The sequence below is a fragment of the Solea solea genome, chromosome 11, assembly GCF_958295425.1.
Source record: "Solea solea chromosome 11, fSolSol10.1, whole genome shotgun sequence".
In the NCBI taxonomy this organism is placed as follows: Eukaryota; Metazoa; Chordata; class Actinopteri; order Pleuronectiformes; family Soleidae; genus Solea; species Solea solea.
In genome coordinates this window covers 27,014,265-27,040,494 of record NC_081144.1, presented here as the reverse complement: position 1 = coordinate 27,040,494, position 26,230 = coordinate 27,014,265, and the positions used below count along the sequence as shown (strand labels likewise).

Genomic DNA, 26,230 nt, shown 5'->3' with positions numbered 1-26,230 from the left:
ACTGAGGGACACGAGAGAGACTGAGGGACACGAGAGAGACAGACAGAGAGACTGAGGGACACAAGAGAGAGACAGACAGAGACAGAGCGACTGAGGGACACAAGAGAGAGACAGACAGAGAGACTGAGGGACACAAGAGAGAGACAGACAGAGACAGAGAGACTGAGGGACACAAGAGAGAGACAGACAGAGAGACTGAGGGACACAAGAGAGACAGACAGAGAGACTGAGGGACACGAGAGAGACAGACAGAGAGACTGAGGGACACAAGAGAGAGACAGACAGAGAGACTGAGGGACACGAGAGAGACAGACAGAGAGACTGAGGGACACGAGAGAGACAGACAGAGAGACTGAGGGACACAAGAGAGAGACAGCGGAGAGACTGAGGGACACAAGAGAGAGACAGACAGAGAGAGAGAGAGAGAGACAGAGAGACTGAGGGACACAAGAGAGAGACAGACAGAGAGACTGAGGGACACAAGAGAGAGACAGACAGAGAGAGAGAGAGACAGAGAGACTGGGGGACACAAGAGAGAGACAGACAGAGAGACTGAGGGACACAAGAGAGAGACAGACAGAGAGAGACAGACAGACAGAGAGACTGAGGGACACAAGAGAGAGACAGAAAGAGAGACTGAGGGACACAAGAGAGAGACAGACAGACAGAGAGACTGAGGGACACAAGAGCAGCTAACCTACTGAACAGCTACTCTCTACTCTACTACTACTACTACTCATAATATGTGTGTTTATACAGATATTGTACATATTGTTTAAATTGTGTAAATAAGAGTGTATGAACAATGTTGATAAATATATGCTTTGGCAATGTAAGATGCACGTTACCATGACGATAAAGACCCTTTTGATTTGATTGTGTGTGTGTGTGTGTGAGAGAGAGAGAGAAAGAGAGGGAGAGAGGGAGAGAGAGAGAGAGAGCGCGCTGTAAACAGGGGTTGAAAATTCTTTCCCCGCTTAAGTTACTATTACAACATACCGCCCGGTTTAACAAAGGGAGTCTATAAAGACGGCGCGCGAGGGCGCTGTTACAAACAACTGATCTTTCCAGAACGTAGCGGACGCGTTTTCTGCTGGTACCGGAAGTGCCACTGTTGTTTATCCGGTTTGAGACCCCTCGTCGTTGAAGCAACGATGGCTAGCGCTGGAGCTAAACAAGCGCCTAAAAATAACTCGAAAGCCTCCGCGGGAGGCACCGGGGCGGCGGGGGCTGCCGGTGCGCCCCCGGCAATGCCCCTCGCTTCTCCACTCATGGGGAAAAAGAAAAAGCCGTTCCTGGGGATGCCCGCTCCGCTCGGTTACGTCCCCGGTCTCGGCAGAGGGTAAGCTAATTTAGCTTGGTAGCATGCTAACAGCTCTCAAGCTAACAAGTTTGTCTGAAGAAGACTAGCACACGCTCCTGCGTTGTAGCACGGTCATACTGACGTCGGAGCTAAAGTATAAATTATCTTTACAATAAAAGTCGTATGCGATATACTTTTCAAGAATTATCAAGAATCCTTGCTTACAAAATCACTAACAATGGGAGAAAATGTATCAGTTATGAACATATTAAATAAAACACGTTATATCTTAAGTGCTCAAAAGAAATACATTTACACATTTTAGAAATATATGTTGAAAGAGATTAACTTACCCTGAAGTCGACGAGTCTGAACAGACCAGGATATAGTTAATCTATATTCCATACTTAAATAGGTTTCTGTGGGTTTGACTTTATTAAAACGAATACAACACTTTTGTGTTAATACTCGAAATAAACAGCATGTAACTTAGTGATCTATTACATACGCTTGGTATCATGTGTGTTTTGATTGTTACATAGTCATAGTGTCATAGGAAGCATGAAACATGGCTTACATCACATTATCTGATTTAGGATCAAATGAGTTTGATTCACATGGTGTTACACATAGACCTGCAGGCCAATGAAGTAATTAGGCAGTTATGTTTTAGCTTTAAGCCCAGTCCATGCACATGGACTTTACAGTACAGACATGCACATCTTCACTGTACTTAACAACCTATACAATACTCATAAATTCGTATTTTTCCAGAAAACTTGGTATTAAGGCTGGGAAATTTCTACTGGTTTCCTGAGTTGATTTGATGCATTTTCACAAGATCCAATTCCCTCAATTTGATATTGATTTCATTTGCATACATTCCAGTTTAATTTCCAGTTTAGCCTGGAGACGATGGAGAACAGTCGGACAAAAACTTTTGTTCTCTGAGAATGTCTGTCTTTGCACTTTTTAAATGATTCCAGACATCTCTGTTAAAACTTTGCAGTGACTTCAGTGGAAGATCTGTTGCTCAGCCGATTCAAATTACAGTGATCAAAACACTTTTGAAATAAAGTTGTCCTGTTGTATATTAAACTTACCTGTGCTTGATCATAAGATGAGATCATGGTAATAAATAATTAATGTTTTCACATTATCTACAGTATAGTAAAATATTTACTAATAAGATAATAAAAACATAGAATAGTATTTGCAGTATAGACAAGAATCCTATCTCTTTTTTAATCTGATTGACATTTTAAGTAATTGTTTCTCTTTAGTGCCACTGGCTTCACAACACGATCTGATATTGGTCCTGCTCGTGATGCCAATGATCCAGTGGATGATCGCCATGCGCCCCCAGGGAAGAGAACAGTTGGAGACCAAATGAAAAAGAACCAAGAGGAAGACGAGGAAGATCTGAACGACACCAACTATGATGAGGTGCCTACGACTGGGTTGTTGTCTCTGGGTGTTTTTTGTATCTGTAAAATGTTGAATTAAGTTTCACAAAAATGTTTTGCTTTTTGTTCTTGTAGTTCAATGGATATGCAGGAAGCTTGTTTTCCAGTGGTCCCTACGAGAAAGACGATGAAGAAGCAGATGCCATATATGCTGCATTGGACAAAAGGATGGACGAAAGACGCAAAGAAAGAAGGTTGTGATAAATACTTGTCTGTTTTATGCAGTGTCATTTAAAGGGCCGACTGATAACATTATTTAATACATTTTTAAGATTAAAAAATTATGCAGATTTACAGTCAGGCACATCTGCGTGTAGCGCAGTGTTATTGATGGCCAAAAGTTATGGAAAAATTTTCAACAATCCTGGGAGCAAACTAGGGCTTAAATTTAGGGATGGGCATTCCATGCCAAAACACTATTCGAAGGTTGTACCTTTATAATTGTCGAAAAATCAGTGCCTGAGCTTAGGGCTGTGTGATATGGCTGAAAAACCTATCACGATAGAACTACTTCATATCGATCGATATTGATAATTATTAACATTTTTCATGGCCTATTAAAAATGAATAATAATAATAAAAAAAATACCTTAACCCTTTTATTCTAAACTCATGAACTTTCCTCTTATTTTAATCTTTTCAGTTATCAGTCAGACCACACAGAGGAAAATAGTGATGTCAAGCACGTTGATGAGATTTTTAAAAACAAACTTCTCAACTATGCTTACTGGAAACATGTCCTTGGCTCTGTGAAAAGTCACTGCCTCAGTTATGTTTTTGTTATGTTTAGATTTCCTTTAGATTGTGCTCTGCTCTGCACCTCCGACATCTTTGCTGCCAAATTATAAATGTGTCCTGTCTTGATACATAAACCACACTTTTGTCATAGTCTGAGAATTTCACTCTTTGTGTGGGGTGGAGCAGACAGCGGTCCACGGTACTCCGACCTGCTCAGAGACAGCACTCAGAAGAGTGTATGATAAGTTTGTTCGTAAGCATGGTTTAGTTGATGCTGACAGTGGTTCCTCCATGTAACTTGTTTGCATTTGAGTGCCGAGATTCAAATAATAAAAAAAAAATAGTCAGATGTTGTACAAAAGTGTGCAAAACTTTGTTTGCACAGTTAGCTTCCTCATTAAACATGTCTATACGTCACTTATGGTTTGCATTGTCCTTTCATACAAGGCTGTGTAATGCAACAAATTTATTTTATTATTTTTTTTGTGATCACTAGATTGTGTTCATTTGGTTTGTAGGTTATCTGTATGTTAACAACAAAAAAACATGTCAGTGAAAGATCTTAGTTCTTTAGTATGTATTATGTAGTCATAAATGTACCCCCCTGCCCCCAAAATGTATTGTCGTGTAACTGTTGTAATGTGCAATAGTGTCACATTTTATCATGCAAACAGCGGGGGAAAACTTTCAATTATCGGCCCAAAAATCCTCCTTTGGCTAACCCTGAAAAGCCCATATCAGTCAACCTCTGTCATTATATTGGACATTGTGTGCAAATTGTTTTCAGTTTTAAAGCTGTCTTTTGTATTTTTAGGGAGTTGAGAGAAAAGGAAGAAATCGAGAAGTACCGTATGGAGCGGCCAAAAATACAGCAGCAGTTTTCAGATCTAAAGGTATGGAGTTATACATGCTATGTCAATGGTTGTACCTCTTTTCAATCCCATCTTAACCAGCCTTCTTCTATGTATGTCTCTCTACATATTAGCGGCTTAGATCTATTCATGCTAATGTGTTCAAGAGTAGAAGAACACACTGCTCCAAGCTTTATTTTTGGGCGTCAACCAAGGTATGGCCTGACCAGTTATTGTGAGCTGGCGTTCTGCATTTTGCAATTATCAGTATTGGTGCCAATCTGAATTATTCAAACCCCTCTGCAAATTAGGTTTATTCACAAAATGTGCAATCTAGCAGCTGTTTTTATTCACAAAATGTGCAATCTTGCAGCTGTTTGCAATAAACAAAACAAACAAGTACAATTTTAATAGCTCAACACAGCTAATATTGCAAGAGGTTTCTCCAATTTAAAAAAAAAATGCCACTTTTAATGATTACTGCAGTCTTACCTACTGCAAATGTGATACATAGCCAGACACCAGCTGCATTCCCGAGGAATCAGCCCATTCCTGCAGTTCAGTTATGTTTACAAATTTGTCTTCTCTGTTTTTTGGTGTAACGTAACAGTACAACTACAGTGCTGGCATATGTACTAGAGGGGGTTCAGTGTGGACGGAGATATTTCCTGAAATGATGCCGTCTTACGGGGATATTTTTGAAACCGTTTTTTGCCGTTTCCATGTACAGTGCATCCGGAAAGTATTCACAGCTCTTCAACTTTTCCTCATTTTGTTATGTTACAGCCTTATTCCAAAATGGATAAATTAATTTTTTTCCTCAAAATTCTACACACAACACCCCATAATGACAAAGTGAAAAACGTTTTTTTTTTATATTTTTGCAAATGTATTAAAAATGAGAAATCACGTGTACATAAGTATTCACAGCCTTTGCTCTATATTTTGTTGATGCATCTTTGGCAGCAATTACAGCCTCAAGTCTTTTTGAATATGATGCCACAAGCTTGGCACATCTATCTTTGGGCAGTTTCGCCCATTCCTCTTTGCAGCATCTGTCAAGCTCCATCAGGTTGGATGGGAAGTGTTGGTGCACAGCCATTTTCAGATCTCTCCAGAGATTTTCAATCGGATTCAAGTCTGGGCTCTGGCTGGGCCACTCAAGGACATTCACAGAGTTGTCCTGAAGCCACTTCTTTGATATCTTGGCTGTGTGCTTAGGGTCGTTGTCCTGCTGAAAGATGAACCGTCACCCCAGTCTGAGGTCAAGAGCACTGTGGAGCAGGTTTTCATCCAGGATGTGTCTGTACATTGCTGCATTCATCTTTCCCTCTATCCTGGTGAGTCTCCCAGTTCCTGCTGCCGAAAAACATCCCCACAGCATGATGCTGCCACCACCGTGCTTCACTGTAGGGATGGTATTGGTGTGGTGATGAGCGGTGCCGGGTTTCCTCCAAACGTGACGCCTGGAATTCACACTAAAGAGTTTAATCTTTGTCTCATCAGAACAGAGAATTTTGTTTCTCGTGGTCTGAGAGTCCTTCAGGTGCCTTTTGGCAAACTTCAGGCGGGCTGCCATGTGCCTTTTACTAAGGAGTGGCTTCCGTCTGGCCACTCTACCATACAGGCCTGATTGCTGGATTGCTGCAGAGATGGTTGTCCTTCTGGAAGGTTCTCCTCTCTCCACAGAGGAACTCTGGCGCGCTGACAGAGTGACCATTGGGTTCTTGGTCACCTCCCTGACTAAGGCCCTTCTCCCCCGATTGCTCAGTTTAGATGGCCGGCCAGCTCTAGGAAGAGTCCTGGTGGCAAGGAACTTCTTCCACTTAGGGATGATGGAGGCCACTGTGCTCATTGGGACCTTCAAAGCAGCAGAAATTTTTCTGTAACCTTCCCCATATTTGTGTCTCAAGACAATCCTGTCTCGGAGGTCTACAGACAATTCCTTTGACTTCACGCTTGGTTTGTGCTCTGACAGGCACTGTCAAGTGTGGGACCTTATATAGACAGGCGTGTGCCTTTCCCAACCATGTCCAACCAACTGAATTTACCACAGGTGGACTCCCAATGAAGCTGCAGAAACATCTTAAGGATGATCGGTGGAAACGGAATGCACCTGAGCTCCATCTTGAGCTTCATGGCAAAGGCTGTGAATACTTATGTACATGTGATTTCTTTTTTTTTTTTCTTTAATGAATTTGCAAAAATGTCAAAAAACGTTTTTCACGTTGTCATTATGTGTTGTGTGTAGAATTTTGAGGGAAAAAATTAACTTAATCCATTTTGGAATAAGGCTGTAACATAACAAAATGTGAAGCACTGTGAATACTTTCCGGATGCACTGTAGATGTGGCCTTATTGTGGAAACTGAAACTTCAGTGCCTGCTGTCACCGAGTCTTGCTGCATGTCTTTTGCAATCAGTCAGGGGTTTTTGACCACCTGCCTCCTCAGGACTCTGGTGGCAGGTGTTGATTAGCTTCACGCCATGTCCAGGTAGTGTAGCCACTGTTCCTTTAACTTAAAACTTGCAAACTATACTTCCACCTGTATCTCTTGGAACATTCAGTGCCTTTGCTGTTTTTTTGTATCCTTTTCTTTGTGCAAGGCAATGATCTCTTCTCCGTGTATTAGTTATTGGACCAATACTCGGTCCAATAACTATTGGACTATTAGTAATAATTGCAATTGATATCGACCATGGAAAAACCTATATCGGTCGACCCCAGTTTAACTGTTGACTGTTTGGTTTTCTGTCATGTCACAGAGGAAGTTGGCAGAGGTTTCAGAAGAAGAGTGGTTGAGCATCCCAGAGGTGGGAGATGCAAGAAACAAGCGGCAGAGGAATCCCCGCTACGAAAAACTCACCCCTGTCCCAGACAGCTTCTTTTCCAAACACCTGCAGACTGGAGAGAACCACACCTCTGTTGACCCTTTGCAAGGGGTCAGTATACACGCAAAAACAATCGCCTTCAATGTGGATGTCCACATCATGATGACATGGTGTAGTTTCAGCCTGCTCCAGCAGGAGTCGTGATGTCTCACTGCAAACAAGCTTGTCACTCACTCACAATTGTTTTTTTAGTAACAGGCATATACTTGCATGCAGCGCAAACGTTAAACTTCTTTGTTGGTTTAAAAACGTTAAACAAAGCATCATTTTATTTATGTTTAGTGGTAATAAATGCCATTAAATTATAGATTAGTAATTTTAAACTTTGATAAGTAAACGTATAATATTTTTGTGTGATTCACTGAACAGTAGACAATGACATTCATAATTACTTATTACTCATGCATACATTATTTGTAAGACATTTAGACCTCAGCTAAATTTAATGATTGTTACATGTATCATTTATAGTGGTGAGAAATGTGTCACCCAGTCAAGGCCAGTGTTCCTCATAAGCATTTTGTTTTTCAATAGTCCAAGATTAAATTCTCAGATTATAGGTCTCTTCTTTATTGTGATAATTTCTTCTCTTCCATAGCTGGCGGGGCTGAACACCAATTACCCCGGAAGCATGACCCCTGGCCTGATGACTCCAGGGACTGGAGAACTGGACATGAGGAAGATCGGTCAGGCCAGGAACACGCTGATGGATATGAGGCTCAGTCAGGTAAATGATATATTATCTTCAGTCCCTTCAACCTTTTGATATCCTGATACATAGGATTTATTCACCTGATTCTATGTTCTTGCCAAAGCAGTTCAAATTATATTTAATATTTCCTATTTCCTATTAAATTGTATGTTATATACAACAGCTACATGTAGCCTATTTCATGCAGTGTGGTGTTCTTAGAGTGACACAAATGCTTCAGCATAATTTTTCCATATATGGTAAATGGTCTGTATTTATATAGTGCTTTTCTAAGCTGCTTTACACCCATTCACTCACACTTTCACACTATAATGTCCCTATATTATAAAGGCCCAGCTCACAAGTCATGACAAAAGTCGGTAGTCACACAGTTGTAATGAAAAATTAACAGATTTTAATTAGCAATATTTATATAACTATCACTAAACATAAACATCTTAAATGCCTGAGCCAACTTATAATGAACATGGTGCTGTTGATCACATAGTTTTCCAGTAAGGAAAAACCAGTAAGACCATGGTGAAGATGATTTGTTCTTCATTATTTAAAATTGTATGTAATTCTAATTGCATGTAATTGAATAGACAATTGACCATATAGAGCATTGTTATTGACTGGTATTGCTTACAATGGCTAGCCCGAGATACTTGTGCATTTCTGTCCTCTCCTTAACCTTTCTTTAACCAGGTAGGTCAATTGAGAACCGGTTCTCATTTACAATGACGACCTGGCACAGAGGCAGAATAGACAACATAACGATGTGTTTGCGTTGTATTGGTCTTCAGGTTTCTGACTCTGTGAGTGGACAAACAGTGGTAGATCCTAAAGGTTACCTGACAGATCTCAACTCCATGATCCCCACATATGGCGGGGACATCAGGTAAAGACACACAATGGGCGACATCATATGTTCCCACATTATTTGTGTGGAAAATAAGTGTGTAATTGTAAGTGTTGGCTCCTTTTGTCCAGTGACATCAAGAAAGCTCGTCTGCTGTTAAAATCAGTGAGGGAGACCAATCCCCATCACCCCCCTGCCTGGATTGCATCAGCGAGGCTGGAGGAGGTGACTGGCAAACTGCAGGTGGCAAGGAACCTCATCATGAAAGGGACTGAGATGTGTCCTAAGGTAAAGGATGAGGGATAGTGCTCGAAATCTGCTAAGGAGCCTGCTTTTGCACCAGCGGGGGCAATGGACCTTTTATTCTTGATGCTCTAACTCTTTCTCTTCTTGCTCACCAGAGTGAGGATGTTTGGTTAGAGGCAGCTCGGCTCCAGCCTGGTGACACAGCTAAAGCCGTGGTAGCCCAGGCTGTCCGCCACTTGCCACAGTCGGTCCGCATCTACATCAGAGCTGCAGAACTGGAGACAGACGTCAGGGCTAAGAAACGAGTCCTCAGGAAAGGTAAGGCCAAAGCTAAAACAATAAAAAAGTCACGTTTTTACCTTGTTTTCTTCTTTGCATGTATCTATTATCAAGTTTTGAGTGAGTTCTGTTTAAGACCTGGTATTAACATCTATCCTGAGTGATCCAAACCAGATTATAGATATATGTAAAACCATAGTGTATTTGTTGGTCCATAATTAAATAATCAGATCAGGGCTGCAATCATTAATCGATTATTAATTAATTACTAAATTAAATATTTTGATAATCATCATTTATAATCAAGTTCAGCTCAGATTTATCAGCTTCTGAAATGTGAATGTGGAATATCATTATTATTATTATTATTATTATTATTATAATAAAATCTCATTTAATTTGAATGAACCAAACAATTCATTTGAAAAAATAATCGTCAGATTAATCGGTTATGAATTAATCATTAGTTGCAGCCCTAAATCGGATGTATTTATCAACTTATAGTAAAAAACAACATTGTTTTCCAATCCCTCTTTTAAAGCTTTCTGTCTCTATAGAAAAACGCTGAGATGTCTAGGGCTTTTGTGGTCGTGGCAAAAATGCCAAAACAAATTGCTTTTTTAAAGTAATCATTTATTTTGCCCATCATGCTGTTGGAGGATGGGTTGGTTTTGTGGTGGCACCCAATAGCTCCAAAAACTGAGTTCTTTCACCGCCCTGTAGACTAGTTTCTGTGATTCTTAACTTTAGATTAAAGTAAATTTAAGTAACATATAAAGTACTTGTTACTTGTGTTATCTCACTTTAAAAAGGAGATGATTCTTAAGGAAAATTATACATTCTTTGACTTTTTTAAGTTTCTTTTGCTGTACACTTTCAGAAAAGCTGATCACAGAAGGACGACAGATCATTTTAAATGACGATCAGTTTTGAGTGTGGTTCTGTCACATTGGCTGAACTATTTATTGTATATTCACAGTCGTTAATAATCAGGGAAAACGAGCAGTGACCATGCAACAGTGTGCTCATGCTGCACTGTCCTACTGATATGAGGAGAGATAGCGAGAAAAACATTAGTTAATTAAAACTACATTTACCGTTCTGCTTTAAACGTCTACAGCAACATTACAACACAAACTACACAAACAAAAAATACATGCCTCCTTCACCTTTTAAATGATAGTGCAAGCTCTCAGGATGGATTTCAATCCCAGGTCTGAACGGGTCCTGAGTGGAATTTTTGCAAAGACCTGTTGCTAATATGTTGTTATGTTGAGCAGTTTGTGTGCTTTTGCCTCTTCGCCTGCATGAATTAATGTGTCACTACTTTTCTGCCAAGAGGAAGACACTGCTTTCTGCAGGGCAAAAATCCTCAACCTGTCTCAATCTGTCTAATGTGTCATAAAAGCAGCCACACAAAACTTATCACACCCTGCATATGCAGGATTTCACAAAAAATCTGTAATGCTTACATTTGGCAGCTGTGGTTCTTGCTTTTTGTCAAGACGAAGCACCCCATTTGATCCACAGTGTCAGTGCACCGATAACACACGTACACCCACACACAATATTTCCCAGCAGCATACCCCAGTGACAGAGATTGATGTTGTGCTTCCTTTGTGGAGGAGGACTCTGCGCCTCTACATGTTCACTTGCCTTTGCTAGTTTTTTCTCTTACTCTAAGTTGAACTTTACAGTTGTTGCAGAATATGATGTTTGTTTTCATTATGATTTATTTACTGGGGTTACTGAAGTGTGCAGTGTCCATTTCCTTTTTAGCCACTGTGTTGCCAGTATTTTCCTTCCAGAAACAATTAAAGTGACATCCAAATGTTTGTGAGTGTTTTTGGGTTGCCTTGAACACATGATTTTGCTCTCATTGCTAATCAGTCAGAATCAGATAAATGACTTAACAATTGTGCAATTTTTACTCATGTAGCCCTGGAGAATGTGTCCAAGTCTGTGCGTCTGTGGAAGACAGCCGTGGAGCTCGAGGAGCCAGAGGATGCCAGGATCATGCTTAGCCGAGCAGTGGAGTGTTGCCCTACGAGTGTGGAGGTAGGCCATTCTTTCCATTCATTGTCTACCACTTTATCCTCCATGTGAGGGTCGTGGGGCTGCTGGGGCCAATCCAGCTAACACAAGGCGAAAGGCAGTGCCACACCCTGGGCGGTTTGCCAATCAACTTCTAGACAAACACCGCGTCACTCTCACATTCACACCTATGGTCAATTAACCTCTACAAGAGGAAACCAGAGAACCTGGAGAAAACCCAAGCACATGGGGTCATTTAGCTGTAAAGCAACAGTGCTAGCCACTACGTTGCCACTTGGCCACCCACAATTTTTACCATCATTAAAATTGGATGTGGGACTTGTACCAATGTTTTCCATTCCTTTAGACCGTTCTGGCCCGCCATATTCTCATTTTCCTACCACTGTTATATTGTACAAAGGGGTGTGCGATATTGATGAAAATTAATATCCCGATATCTTTTGGTATTGGCCAATAACGATAATTGGCGATATTTTGCAATCCTCAAAAATGTGTTTGTAAGAGCATGGAAGGCCTGTTGTACCAGCTTCTCTTGTTAAAAGTATGTTACATGTTAATGATAATATTGACAAAAGACAACTTGTTCAAGAAAAACAGGTCTTATTTATTAACTTAAATTTACTTCATAAAATATTGCGACCAACAAAAACTATCATGAGAGCATTTTAAACTATTGTAAACAATACTCATCATATTTGAACTACAAGGCATTAACATGAGAATGTGGACACACATTTAACTGCTGCCAGAGTTTGCTGAGTGTGTTTTCTTGTCGTACGTTAGCTGGCCACTCGTGGTCGACCGCTGACTGCCAAAGCTTTTCATATTCTTCATATTCTGTGCGCTGGTTCTTTCACAGATGGTGAAACAAACTCGTTGTCAAGTCTTTGACGGCAACCGCTTTCCCCCATACAACCCCTGGCAAATATTATGGAATCACCAGTCTTGGAGGATGTTATTCAGTTGTTTAATTTTGTAAAAAAAAAAACGCAGATCACAGACATGACACAAAACTAAAGTCATTTCAAATGGCAACTTTCTGGCCTTAAGACACACTAAAAGAAATCAAGAAAAAAAATTGTTGTAGTCAGTAACAGTTACTTTTTTGGACCAAGCAGAGGGAAAAAATTATGGAATCATGAAAAACAAAAGAACACTTCAACACACACTAGTACTTTGTTGTCCGACCTCTGGCTTTTATAACAGCTCGCAGTCTCTGAGGCATGGACTTTTCCACAACTAACACTTGCATCAGATTAGATCTGCTTGTTAGTCTGCAGTTAAAAAGGAGTGATCCCACCTTGGAGAGCTGTTGCACCAAGTGGATTGACATGAATCATGGCTCCAACACGAGAGATGTCAATTGAAACAAAGGAGAGTATTATCAAACTCCTTAAAGAGGGTAAATCATCACGCAATGTTGCAAAAGATGTTGGCTGTTCACAGTCAGCTGTGTCTAAAATCTGGACCAAGTACAAACAACATGGGAAGGTTGTTAAAGGCAAGCTTACTGGTAGACCAAGGAAGACATCAAAGTGTCAAGACAGAAAACTTAAGGCAACATGTCTTGAAAACAGAAAATGCACAGCAATACAAATGAGGAACAAATGGGAGAGAACTGGCGTCAACGTCTGTGACCAGACTGTAAGAAATCGCCTAAAGGAAGATTTACATACAGAAAAGCTAAACGAAAGCCATCATTAACACCTAAACAGAAAAGAACAAGGTTACAATGGGCTAAGGAAAAGCAATCGTGGACTGTTGATGACTGGATGAAAGTTATATTCAGTGATGAATCGCGAATCTGCATTGGGCAAGGTGATGATGCTGGAACTTTTGTTTGACGCCGTTCCAATGAGATTTATGAAGACGACTGCCTGAAGAAAACATGCTAATTTCCACAGTCATTGATGATATGGGGCTGCATGTCAGGTACAGGTACTGGGGAGATGGCTGTCATTACGTCTTCAATAAGTGCACAAGTTTACGTTTACATTTTGGACACTTTCCTTACTTATCATTTTTCAAGATGATAATGCATCTTGCCATAGAGCAAAAACTGTGAAAACATTCCTTGAAGAAAGACACATAAGGTCAATATCATGGCCTGCAAATAGTCCGGATCTCAATCCAATTGAAAATCTGTGGTGGAAGTTGAAGAAAATGGTCCATGACAAGGCTCCAACCTGCAAAGCTGATCTAGCAACTGATCTGGCAAAAGTACTAGTGGTGTGTTGAAGTGTTCTTTTGTTTGTTTGTTTTTCATGATTCCATATTCCAGGGTTTATAGTTTACAGATTGGCGTCTTTTGAGTGACATCTGTTTTTTCGAAGCCAAACCACCTCTATGTGAGTGAGGATGATCCACGTTTAGCTATTAAATCCAACGACGTGGATTCCGTGGACACGGCATGTGTTCTTAATGCATGTGCCGCAGTCTGTCGTACTAGGCTGGATCATGCAGTGAATGTGTGGCCTCTCAAAAAGGCGTGTTTGGATTGGTTCTTGCAAAATTATTTCGACATACTCGATATTGTGATTTCACAACAATTGATTAAAAAGTGATTAAAACAACAATTAAGATTCTATCGTCGTGTCTCATGGACAGGTTACTCTATCGTTTGTGTCTGTTATGTGTTTGTAGTTTGTGTCATTGGTCTGCATGAGAGGGAACCTGAACTATTGCCTCTAACTAAATAATTCCATATGAAACACTACTTCACCCTCCTAAACTTTCATCAGATATATCAAACTCTGTTCTCTGTGTCCTCTGTAGCTGTGGCTGGCTCTTGCCCGGTTAGAGACATACGAGAATGCCCGTCGTGTCCTGAACAAAGCTCGAGAGAACATTCCCACTGACCGACACATCTGGATCACTGCTGCCAAGTTGGAGGAGGCCAACAGCAATACTCAGATGGTGGACAAGATCATTGACAGAGCCATTACTTCTCTACATGCCAACGGTGTGGAGATCAACAGAGAGCAGTGGATACAGGTGTGATACTGATACTAAGCATTGCCCCAGTGCAATCTATGAGCCTGCAGAGCTGTTTGCTAATTAAAACATTAGGTTATTGTGTAACTATAATCCCATTTTAGCATTTTAGCTTCTAGGACAGGGGGTCTTACTTCATTTGGTAAGTTTGTGTCACTTAAGTGAATGTGAATGAAGGTTTTTATGCACCAAATTCACAAAATAACATGTTTGAACTTTATAATGTTTTTGAATAGTGGATCAAGAACTCCTGTGTCTGCCTGTATGGATTTTTATGTTCAAGGAACAACAGGAATGCTTATGATTGCTGGATTAAACCCAACCTCTAGTATTGCTATTGAAATGTATCAGAATAAACCTGTAAATTCAGAGGCGAACAATTGAATGGTTGTGCCTTTAAAGGTTAATGTTAAGGGAGCAGGGACTGCGTAATTTGCTTTGACAGCAAGCCAACATATTTTGGCATAACAGCTTCAGCTCTTTCATCTGAGTGCAAAACAATACAAGCATGTCTTAGATTCTGTTCAGTGCAGTTCACAGTTGTTATGCAATCACAGACCTTCACAACAGATGAGTTTTTAAAAGAAGCTTTCTAGTAAAGACCTTTGCTTGCAACAGACCATCCCGATTAATCCGGTCCACAAATTGTGTGTAAGTCTTACAAAAACAAAAAAATTATGTAGGGCTGGGTGATATCTCAATATACCTTTTTAAATATAATTTGATACTGTATATATCATGATATAAATCAAATTAATAATTCTGTAAGGCTGGTTGATAAGGCTTAAAAATAATATCTTGATATTTTTAGGCTATATCCCCATATACAAGATATATGGGGATATAAAGCTGCACACAGGTTGTTTCTCTGAGCTCTTTTGAGATGTTTGTGCTTCTCAAAAGAGACTGACAATACTCTGTGAATACATACATATCTATAATCTGTATTACATGATCTTAAAATGCAGTTATTACCTTTCATTTCATATCATACCTGGTTTATGTATTTAGCTTTTTAATGTTAAATGAAGGATGTTAGAAACAATGAAATTAACTACAAATAATTGGGCTTAAAATGAAAGGTTTTATTAAGTAACTCATTTAAAATCATTTTGCCAATTCCATGTATTTTTCAATCAATTTATAATATATATAATATTATTTCACAAATGTATTCAACATAATAAATATCATTATTAGGGATGTCGGATATTGGTTCGATATCAGGCAAAAATCTTATATAAGCGCTCCGATACAACAGTCCATTCCGCTCCAGCTCTTCTATCCAGCAGCGCCCGTTGTGATCACGTGGGCTCTGCGTGTTGGATGCATGTAGATCACATGATCACAACAACAGTGTGTGTGTGCTACTGCTATTTCAGAGGTGAAACATTTTTCTTTAACCTCTGAAATCAGAGGCTACGAAGCCGCACAGCGAGCACGAGCTAGCCGTTAGCACCACACTAGCTCATCCTGAGGTGAGCTGCTAAAACAACATCATTTCATAAACCAGCGTGCACCACATTCTTTGCCACCCTTTTCCCTCCTATTGTCCTTTTCACAAAAACCGACGTTCAGAAATGATAACTCATTAAAGAACATTTCTTTCTGTTCATTTATGTCAATCAATACTCCATGTTTGTTTCTGTTTGTATGACAAATCGGGTGTGTAAATAATTTAAGAATATTTAATATCTGACATTGCTGGCCTACTCTCCTTTTGTGTACCACTCAAAACCGCTTTCTTGATATATTTTCCCCCCTGCAGGACGCAGAGGAGTGTGACAAGGCTGGCAGTGTGGCTACCTGTCAGGCTGTGATAAGAGCCGTCATTGGGATTGGGATTGAGGAGGAGGACCGTAAACACACCTGGATGGAGGATGCAGAGAGTGTGAGTAGTATTTCTTTTTTTGATGCATCACTGCTCTGCTGCATCTCAGGCAGTCCTATCTGCTATGGAGCCACTGCTATATTTTACAGGGTTGACTTTTGAAAACCACCCACAATGTATGTAATCTTTACATACTCAAAATACTCTACTCAACTCAATGCCCAGGTTTTTTTTTCGTATGAAACTGCAATTCTGTTTGGTGCTGAATACTTCACTAAATATCTTTGTTGAGAGACATAAATGGATTTAGGAAACTGAACTGGCTAGAGTGCTTTGGATTTACACATGTGCAGGAGGTGTTGTGGTGGAAACTGTGTTGAAAGAAGATTTTTTTGACATGAAACTTGGGATTGTGGTAAATATAGGTGAGAAGTTTATTGCCAAAAAGAGCAGCACAGCTCACTTGTGTGAGATGCATTTGAGACACATGTCTGCCTAAATGAAAAGCAAGATGTTCCCTATTGCAGACGTGCTGCACAAACATCCTCAGACTTCAAGAATAATTTATTTAATATAAGAAATGCTTCTTTGTTATGTTTCAGTGTGTGTCCCATGGAGCGCTGGAGTGTGCCAGAGCCATCTATGCCCATGCCCTGCAGGTGTTCCCAAGCAAAAAAAGTGTGTGGCTCAGAGCTGCCTACTTTGAAAAGAGCCATGGCACCAGGTGACCAAAACATTAGTTGACTTAAAACCTTACAGTTAACTCTATGTACTCTATGCTCTTGGATTATCTCCCTTACATCCACTATCTGTTTCATCTACGGTCTCTGTGCTTCTCTTATCCTGTACTCCTGTATTAATGGTCCACTGCATCTTTCAGGGAGTCTTTGGAGGCTCTGCTCCAGAGAGCTGTGGCTCACTGTCCCAAAGCAGAGGTCCTGTGGCTGATGGGGGCCAAGTCCAAATGGCTGGCTGAGGATGTGCCTGCAGCCAGAAGTATCCTGGCTCTGGCCTTTCAGGTGATGATACACTCATACAGACTGCAACTTGTTCATGTATTGACCCAGTCAGTCTGTTAATAACTCCCTCTCTGTCTTTGCTGTTTCTTTCCCCCGTTTCTTGTTTTCTAGGCTAATCCAAACAGTGAAGAGATCTGGCTGGCTGCTGTGAAACTGGAGTCCGAGAATAATGAGTATGAAAGAGCTCGTCGACTGCTGGCCAAGGCCCGCAGCAGTGCCCCAACAGCCAGGGTGAGTGAGTGTGTGTGTGTGTGTGTGTGTGTGTGTGTGTAGGGATGGGTATCATTAAGATTTTAAAGAGACTTCTTCTTTTCTCCGATACTACTGCTTTTTTACTGATTTGTCTTTTTAGGAGAAAGAATGAAACAAAACAAGTAAAGATGAAATGTTTTTTTATTTCTCATTATTAACATATACGAGAACTGAAACAGTGATATTTTAAAGCAGTGGTTTAATGGTAATAAAATAAAACATGTTATGTTAACATAAAACCATGTTTTGGACAACACACTATCATTGACAGTGACTCGACTTGACAGTGTTCTGCTAAAAGAAAAGAAAAAAGAATACCAAACTGTAATCAATTCAATAAATGTATGTACTTAACTCTATGCTCGGACTCGATCAATAGATTAATTAATGACATATTTAAGTTTCCTGAATAACAGTTTTAATGTTGCAACCATTTCAGACAGTATTCATAAACGGCTAGATAATCTTTTAACTAACTAAAAGCTACCATTAATTCATGATGACATCATTTAAGTGACTCATCATGGGTTCCTGCTAGCATAACATGCCGGAGGGGGACGCAGGAGACGTGCTTCGAGCTGAGCTAAGCTTTAGTTAAGTGTTGAAGTGTTTAGTGAGCAAAACTCCTATTACATTTGAGGTAACGACTGATGTTTATGTGAATCCTGTTGACATATAGTCAGACTTTGGAATGTTTAGCTCTTTTTCAAATATACCATTAGCAGCACCGTTAACATCAGCACTTATCGATAATACGGTACTTCCAAGTTTTGCCAGATGCCCATTTAGTACCAGGTTTCGGTACCCATCCCTATATATGTGCGTGGGAGAGGAAAAAAAACGAGATTTCCATTTTGTAGAATAGACAAAAGAAGTAAAATGAGTACCGTTTTCTGAAAGTCCAACTTTTCTTGGCTTGTTTATTTGAGGGAGCTTTATTTGGCCATGTTTTTGAGCGGTTCTGTCCTTTAGCTCATCTATCTTCTTTCCCACTAGTAAAAAACCAAAATATTAACCTTTTTCTCCAGTGTGAATGGATTCATTCTTCACTCACTCCTTGAGTGAATGACTGCATAGACACAGGTTTTTATTGGCTTTGGTTCTGCTTGGACAGGCTCATTTCTTTCTCTGGTACTTTTTTGGAAGTCTAGTTGTTGGTACTGTACTTTTTCTGGAATGAAGTTGTGACACACTGTTAAAGGAGTGATCTAAACTGTTGAGTTTGTCACTGCACATTTAACAATGGAGGCTTCAATTGAAATGCTGTTGATGCAGTAGATCAATCAGCAGCACGAGCACCAATCTCTCGTCATGTTGTGCAGATGCTCAGCACATGAGCTGGATAATCCAATCTTCTTTGTATTGAAGTGCAACCAATCGTCTAAAGTGAGGGGCCGTACACATGAAAACAAGTTTAGGTAAAAACGACGGGAACATTTTTATCGCATATATACTGAAACACATTTTTTGAAATCAGGTCGCAGAGTTCTAAAATCTCAACACTAATACGCTACTTTGGGAAAATGATGATGTCATAGCCCCACCTCTCTTGTGCCTGAATTTGCTGTCACTATCTTCATCATTGTTGTCTTCCTCTTCGTGTGTTTGAAGATTGTTTGTTTGGTATTCGCTTTGTAATAATATTTATTTCATTTTCTTAGTCCTCCTGGCTTTCTTCATTCTGTCCTGTTTCTGTGTCTTTGTTCAAATAAAGCTTTATTTAAAGGAAAAGGTTTGCACACAGTATACATTATCAGTGTACGTATTTCTGTAACGGTGTTACAGCGCCACATACAGACCTGGCATATGTACTACAGCGTTTAGTGTTGTTTTGCAGGGTCTTGTGTGGATGGAGACATTTCTTGAAACAGTGCCGTGTTTATTGAAAAACTTAAACAGAAAATTAGGAAAAAAGATTTAGGAGGGACATTTTTGTGTCGATAAAGCCTGAGTCAACTAACAACGCCTTTAGTGTTGGACAGAATTCCCTCAACAATAAGAAATACCACATCATCTTCACTGAGGAATGTGTGCAGTGTGAAAGGGATAACCGTTTTATCATAGTAACATTGTTTCTGGTCTCCATGGTGCTTTTCTTTATGTTCTTTATTTCCACCCCTCTTGTTCTTCACAACGTTTGAATCAGAAAAAGCTGAAATTGCTAGAAAAACACTAGAAAAATGCACTTTGCCTTTTTAGCAGATGTGTCTGTATTCAGTATCTCTTAACTTTGGTGTAAAATAGGTGTGACTGTCCTCCCCTGACCCTCTGTACCAGAACAGTTGTTTTTCTTTGAGCAGTGCTGCCATAAATGCAGCACTGACCCACGTTTATCAGGTTATGTTTTCCGCTTCAGTGCATCATACAGAGGTAGTTTGTTCTCAGGTTCAGGCTTGCCAGCTTTCTGCATTTCCAGACTAACACAGACGACTCTCGGGCGACCCGGCTGCTCTCCACTAGCTGCCTGCGCTGTATTGACAGAGAAAGCCTGTTTACTGTTTACAGAAGACAATTGTGTGGTATCATTGAAGCAGTTACACATTTAAGCTTTGTTTAAGAAACCAGTTGAAAGCTAAAATTGTGTTAGCATTGCACAAATTTGGCTGCAGTAACATGTATTAAAATTATTTCCATATTATATATATTAGTTAATTTTGCATGCATACACACACTGGAAAGCACTGGCTTCTGAGAACATGAATCTTTGTTTTATTATTTCAGATTACATTTTATATTTGATTATAAACATCAATGTTATGTTTGAAGCACAATTACAAACTAAAATGTTTTAAAAGCATAGGAAAAAACATTTGTTTAAGAATCACTGGACAAGGTCAGCAATTGTATTTCCTGGCTAAACAGCTTGTTTGTGTTTTGTTGTTGTTTTTTTAAATCTACCCAGGTATTTATGAAATCTGTGAAGTTGGAGTGGGTGTTGGGAAACATAGAAGCTGCTCAGGAGCTGTGCACTGAGGCGCTGAAACACTACGAGGACTTCCCTAAACTGTGGATGATGAGAGGCCAGATTGAGGAGCAGTGTGAAAACATGGACAAAGCCAGAGAGGCTTACAACCAAGGGGTGAGGAGTGCGAGATGTCTTTGGGTCAGGGGTTTGTGTTGGTGTTATATGAACTGTAAAGGGACTAAAGGAATTTGGCTTCTGAGAACATTTTTATGCCTCTGTGTCTAAAAAAGAAATCTGTCCCGTTCTTTTGAACACTGACTCACAAACACATTTTCCTTTTCACCACAATATCTCACTGACGGTGCCAAGGAACCCTTTCAAGTGTGGAGAAAACAATCATTGGACTCCTAAGATTGTCAAATTCACTGTGAAAACTTAAAAAACAACCTTTTTTACCTTTAGAGATATAATTAGAGATAGTCATGACTAAAGACACAAAGCAAATCTTTCTACTACAGTAACTTACTCATTTGTGGTGCAGCCACTATCACAGGGTGGCAGCAACAGCAAGCATTTAGTTGATGTTAACTGCATGTGTGTTTGTAGAAGTGATGACATTTATGCAGTTTCTTAAATGCATCCTGATGTGTAGATCTCGCAGAAGTGATGACATTTACCGTCTCTGAATGCATCTTGTGTGAGCTGCCCACTGCATTACTTTCACTCGCTCTCATGTGCTGGAGTTGAAAATGTTTTGAATATTCTAACAGTAATATCAAATATTCATTGATAGAAATGCCCACCCCTTAAAAATAAATCATGTCATATTTGGCACACTTTATCCGTTAGCTGTAGATTTCCCTGACCAAAGATCAAGTTCACGATGAGCACGTTTCATTACATTACATTACATTACATGTCATTTAGCAGACACATGGTTTAACAATAAGTGGTTTACAATAAGACTTACAATACATTTTATGATTAATGATTCTGGAAAACAAAATCAGGAAGACTAAAACTGCATTTGTTTGTTTGTAACTGAAGTTGTTATTTCTTTAATAAAAAAAGGGGATTGTGTCTTTTCCTCTTGCTTCAGTTGAAAAAGTGTCCCCACTCGGTGTCGCTGTGGTTGTTGCTGTCTCACCTTGAAGAGAGAGTGGGACAGCTGACTCGAGCCAGAGCGATTCTGGAGAAGGCCCGACTCAAGAACCCGCAGAGCCCAGAGCTGTGGTGAGAATTCAACAACTGACAACAGAAATTGTGACTGGATGCTGCTTGAAGTGTAACGGTGTATTAAGCATATTCATGTTAATGTAAGAAAACATTTCCACTTCACACGCACAGCTGCTGAATGTTTTATTAAATTGTGTATAGGTAAAGAGTTAAAATGTTCATTTAATCTTAGAAAAAACACTTTCCTTTAACCAATGACGAGCTGAAAACATCACGTACCAGTGAAAACGTGACTGAAGATGATGTGTGTGGTTATTTTGAACAGGCTGGATTCAGTCAGACTGGAGTTCAGGGCTGGACTGAAAAACATTTCCAACACGCTGATGGCCAAAGCTCTGCAGGAGTGCCCCAATTCAGGTCAGACCATATTGTTGCTGTTTCTCTAATACCGTGCATTTTCTTTTGATTTGTTTTCATGAATGAATGAAAGAGCTGTAATCTCAGATTCTCTGTGTAAACTCCCACTTCCTCCTACACAGGTATCCTGTGGGCTGAGGCTGTGTTTTTGGAGGCCAGACCTCAAAGGAAGACTAAGAGCGTGGACGCTTTGAAGAAGTGTGAACACGACCCCCACGTCTTGCTTGCTGTAGCAAAGTATGACTGCGTCCTTTCACTCTATTACAATGCTGTTCGAGATGCAGATAACAGGAATTTAACACAATTCTGTCCCACAAGAATCGGAAACTTTGGCGCAGATTTAGTAGTTGTAGTAGATCCAGTCTTCTTTAATTTGGCTTTTCCCTTTAGGAGTTGCCACAGCACATCAAGTCCTCTCCCTTGTGTCTCTGTCTATTCCACTAACTGTCCTTGTGTCCTCCTTCACAACATCCATGAACCTTCTGTGTGGTCTCCCTCTTTTCCTCTTGCCCGGCAGCTCCATCTTCAACACACTTTGTCCAGTATCATCACTATCCCTCCACTGCATCGGCCAAACCATCTCAACCTTGACTCTCTTACTTTACCTGAGCTGTCCCTCAAACTGTGCTCATTTCTAATCCTGTCCATCCTGGTCCATTTTCCTATAATCTTAATAAGGCTCTGCATCTGATAATCTTAATAATATCCTGTTGTGTGTGTGTGATATGCTGTTATTTTCAAATCTCGTTGCTTGTACCCTGTGCTTAGTGCACATTTCAAGATGGCAATACTTTGGGAAGGCTAACTTGAATTGTGCTCACATTTCAGGCTGTTTTGGAGCGAGCGCAAGATCACTAAAGCCAGAGAGTGGTTCCTTAGGACAGTGAAGATCGACCCAGACCTGGGAGATGCTTGGGCTCTCTTCTACAAGTTTGAGCTGCAACACGGCACAGAGGTAACAATCTTCTCTTCTCTGTCTGTGAGACCTGTGTGTTGACAATGCAGCTAAATATCACACAGTAGAGACCATGTCTTAAGGTCAACAATAGTCACATAAATTTAAGTTGATTAAAGCAACATATTTTTGTTGTTACTGATCAATTATTCCATTAAAAAAAACTAGATTTCTCCTCTAGACCTTTTTCTTTTGGGGAACTCTGACCTGTGACGGGAGACTTTTATTGATGACAGAGCGATGCAGAGAAACAATGTTCTGTTGCCTTTAACACTTTTTTGTAACATTTGGTCATTTTTTTATTATGTTTAGTGCTGCAACGAACAACTTTTTTTTTAGTATCCATTCATCTGTCTATTATTTTGTCAATAATTAGATTCATTCTGTTCATAACGTGTCAGGAAATTATGAAAAAGCTTTTAATGTGTGAATAAAACAAAGATTTACTTTACTATCATCAGAGATGCAATGGAAACAGAAAACAAACAAACAATAATTAAGTTCCTGCAGCTTAAATGAACATGCAACATATTAGCTGTGTTTAAAAGAGTTGCACAAATTGCATTGCACTGTTAACAGTAAGTGAATACAGCCACATAACATTGAAGTCATATTGAATGGTGATGTAAAATGTGTACAACAGCGACCTTCAGTGTTTAAAACAGCTCGTCTTGAGCTTCATCTCCACTTTCAGCCATCAGTGTATTTTTGAGAGGAGTTCTGAGGCTTTTTTAGGTTCAGTATTTGAGATGCTCAGCAACTCGCTGTTCTCTGCTTGGTCCGTCTGTGTTGAACTGCTATGATCTATATAAATATGTGTATATATAAATTAGTGTTTGTTAATCTATGGTAAATGGTCTGTATACTTAACTGTTTTCACTTTTCACTAGGGCTGCAGCTAACTATTACTTTCAGATTAAGGTTTCAGATTATTTTGGATTAATCTGCTGATTATTTCCAATATTTTTATATTATCAATCAAATGGTGGCTTGGTCCACAACAGTGAAGAGTGTTTCCCAAACGTCCAAATGATTATGTTCTAAAATATCTTCTATAGTCCACAGACAAAAATGATTGACTTTAATTTGTTTGTCATATGGAGCAAAGAAACCAGAGAATATTCCCATTTAAGAAGCTGAAAAATCTGAAAACTGATTATTTTTCTATAATCCAAATAGTTACAGGTTGATTTTGTAATTGATTAGTTGTTATTAGTAGCCCTAATGACCACTCAAAGCTGCTTTACACTACAGGTCTGCTTCTCATTCACACATTCACACCTGTTCACTCAGGCATTCATACAGTAAATCTACTTGCAGCATTGTTTGTTTTACAACTTTCTCCCATTCACACACTCACAGCTGTTTTGGGATTACGTGTCTTTCCTACGGACACATCAGCATGTAGACTAGCAAAGCCGCGGATCAGATCCACAACCTTTCAGTTGTAAGACGACCAGCTCTACCACTGAGCCACCGCTGACATTTAGGATTTAGTTTATTGTCGAATGGAGTCGGGATTGTTTGCATGATGATAGCAGTGAAGATGCACAGCCCTACAACATCTTTGGTAGAGAAGCACAGTAAGACACATGATGCTCTGTGATAACTGTGTGTCGTGTCTAACCCTTGTTTGACGCAGGAACAGCAGGAAGAAGTGCGGAAGCGCTGTGAGAATGCCGAGCCCCGCCACGGTGAGCTGTGGTGTGCCGAGTCTAAGCACGTCCTCAACTGGCAGAAGAAGACGGGAGAGATCTTAGCGCTGGTCGCCAGCAAGATCAAGAACACGTTCTGAAACGGAGGAAACGCCGATGTAAAGGACCGCAAACACTGGCAGGACTCTGGCCGTCACCAGGGAGGCAGGGAGGCAGGGAAGCGGCTACTGACCTCCTTCTTCCCTTTACCCTCCATGTTGACTCTTTTACCTTCGTCAATCACAGTTGCTTCACTTTATCAACAATATTGATCTCATGCTAAAGTGAAACCAAATCTATAATAAATCTATATATATATATATATATATATATATATATATATATATATATATATATATATACACACACACACATATACATATTGACATAGAATGACATCTTAATAAGATAACATTTTCTGTTCCATGAAGGCAGATGATCCGCTGTGGCGACCCCTAAAGTGAGAAGCTGAAAGAAGAAGAAAACAGATATTCTTACTTTTCTGGCCTGAGTTAACTGAAACTTTCTCATCATTTAAAAAACAAAAAGGCTAAAAGGTTCAAATTGGAATGTTTTTGCCAACAAAATTGTGATAGAATTACGATTACTCAAAATAATGTGATATATAAAGAGCTGAAAAATGAAAGTTTTCCTGCCACAAAAGAAAGCAAGGAAAGATGTTTTGTTTGTCCATTGTGGGCTACTGTAAAACATTAGATCCAAAATGGCCACCTTGGTATAGCTGACTGAATATAAAAGGCTCATTCTGTGGTCATGAAAAACACTTCATACTATCAGGTGATTGTACACTTATTTAAAAAAAATAATAATTTCACCTAAATTTTACAGCCTTCAACAGAGCGTTTGATAAATGTGTCACTGATTGTTTGACGATGGTAAAAGAATAAACGAGCAGAAAGGAAATGGAAAACTTTATTGCACTCGGACGAAATGTAACATTTTCAGCATTTTTTTTCTGTGACGTCGTTTACACAGAGACGACGTTTGATTTGCTTCATGTTGTAACGATCTGATAATTTTTTTAGTGTGCTTGAAATGTTTTGTTTGTTTTTTAGTACCATGCAGGAAGGAATCCAAGAAATAAATCACTTTTTCAACAGTCCCAGTTCCTCTCACATGGATCAGAGATGAGTTAAGACGGAAGAATTTATTAAAGACAACATGGTGAAAACCAACCAACCTTCACATTCATATTAAATACACTGGTGACATTTGTTATGAAGCGTACAGTATTTGCAGCGTGATGTTTCTGGAGATGGAAGTGTTTTCCTTGCATGGTGTTCATTGTTATCTGTGTTAGATTATAACACAGATACCAATGAACACTATGTGAGTATAATGAAATCTATGTTCATCTTCTCTGGGTTTGAATGGAAAGTAATCACTGAGGTGTCAAAACAATGATGTGTGTGAGAGACTCTGCCAGTGATGAATGTCACACTGAATATAATGTAGTGACATTTTCAACTGGTAAATGAATCATTTCCTATGAAGATGTTTGGATCGATGAGTTAAAACCTCCTGTTATGTTCTTTAATATATATATATTATATGCACATAAAGCTTAACGAAGAGGTGGGGAAC

General features: G+C 39.6%; 1 protein-coding gene across 1 annotated transcript; it reads left to right on the top strand.

Moving 5' to 3' along the window:
* Nucleotides 1-1,107: 1,107 nt before the first annotated feature.
* prpf6 (PRP6 pre-mRNA processing factor 6 homolog (S. cerevisiae)) lies at nucleotides 1,108-25,745 on the top strand. Its single transcript, XM_058643239.1, has 21 exons — nucleotides 1,108-1,342; nucleotides 2,587-2,749; nucleotides 2,845-2,963; nucleotides 4,322-4,400; nucleotides 7,124-7,300; nucleotides 7,848-7,976; nucleotides 8,747-8,841; nucleotides 8,934-9,090; nucleotides 9,204-9,366; nucleotides 11,267-11,385; nucleotides 14,158-14,376; nucleotides 16,145-16,267; nucleotides 16,810-16,931; nucleotides 17,088-17,226; nucleotides 17,338-17,457; nucleotides 20,381-20,557; nucleotides 21,483-21,616; nucleotides 21,885-21,976; nucleotides 22,099-22,213; nucleotides 22,805-22,931; nucleotides 24,574-25,745. The coding sequence occupies exons 1-21, from the start codon at nucleotides 1,155-1,157 to the stop codon at nucleotides 24,724-24,726; spliced, it is 2,910 nt and encodes a 969-aa protein (XP_058499222.1). The 5' UTR covers nucleotides 1,108-1,154; the 3' UTR covers nucleotides 24,727-25,745.
* The last annotated feature ends 485 nt before the right edge of the window (nucleotides 25,746-26,230 follow it).

What these genes read in the sequence shown, in the direction of transcription:
- prpf6 (XM_058643239.1), top strand. Translation starts at nt 1,155, where the DNA reads ATGGCTAGCGCTGGAGCTAAACAAGCGCCTAAAAATAACTCGAAAGCC. An exon ending in ACATATGGCGGGGACATCAG is followed by an intron (nt 8,842 to 8,933) that starts GTAAAGACACAC and finishes CCTTTTGTCCAG; the next exon opens with TGACATCAAGAAAGCTCGTC. An exon ending in ACAGAGAGCAGTGGATACAG is followed by an intron (nt 14,377 to 16,144) that starts GTGTGATACTGA and finishes TCCCCCCTGCAG; the next exon opens with GACGCAGAGGAGTGTGACAA.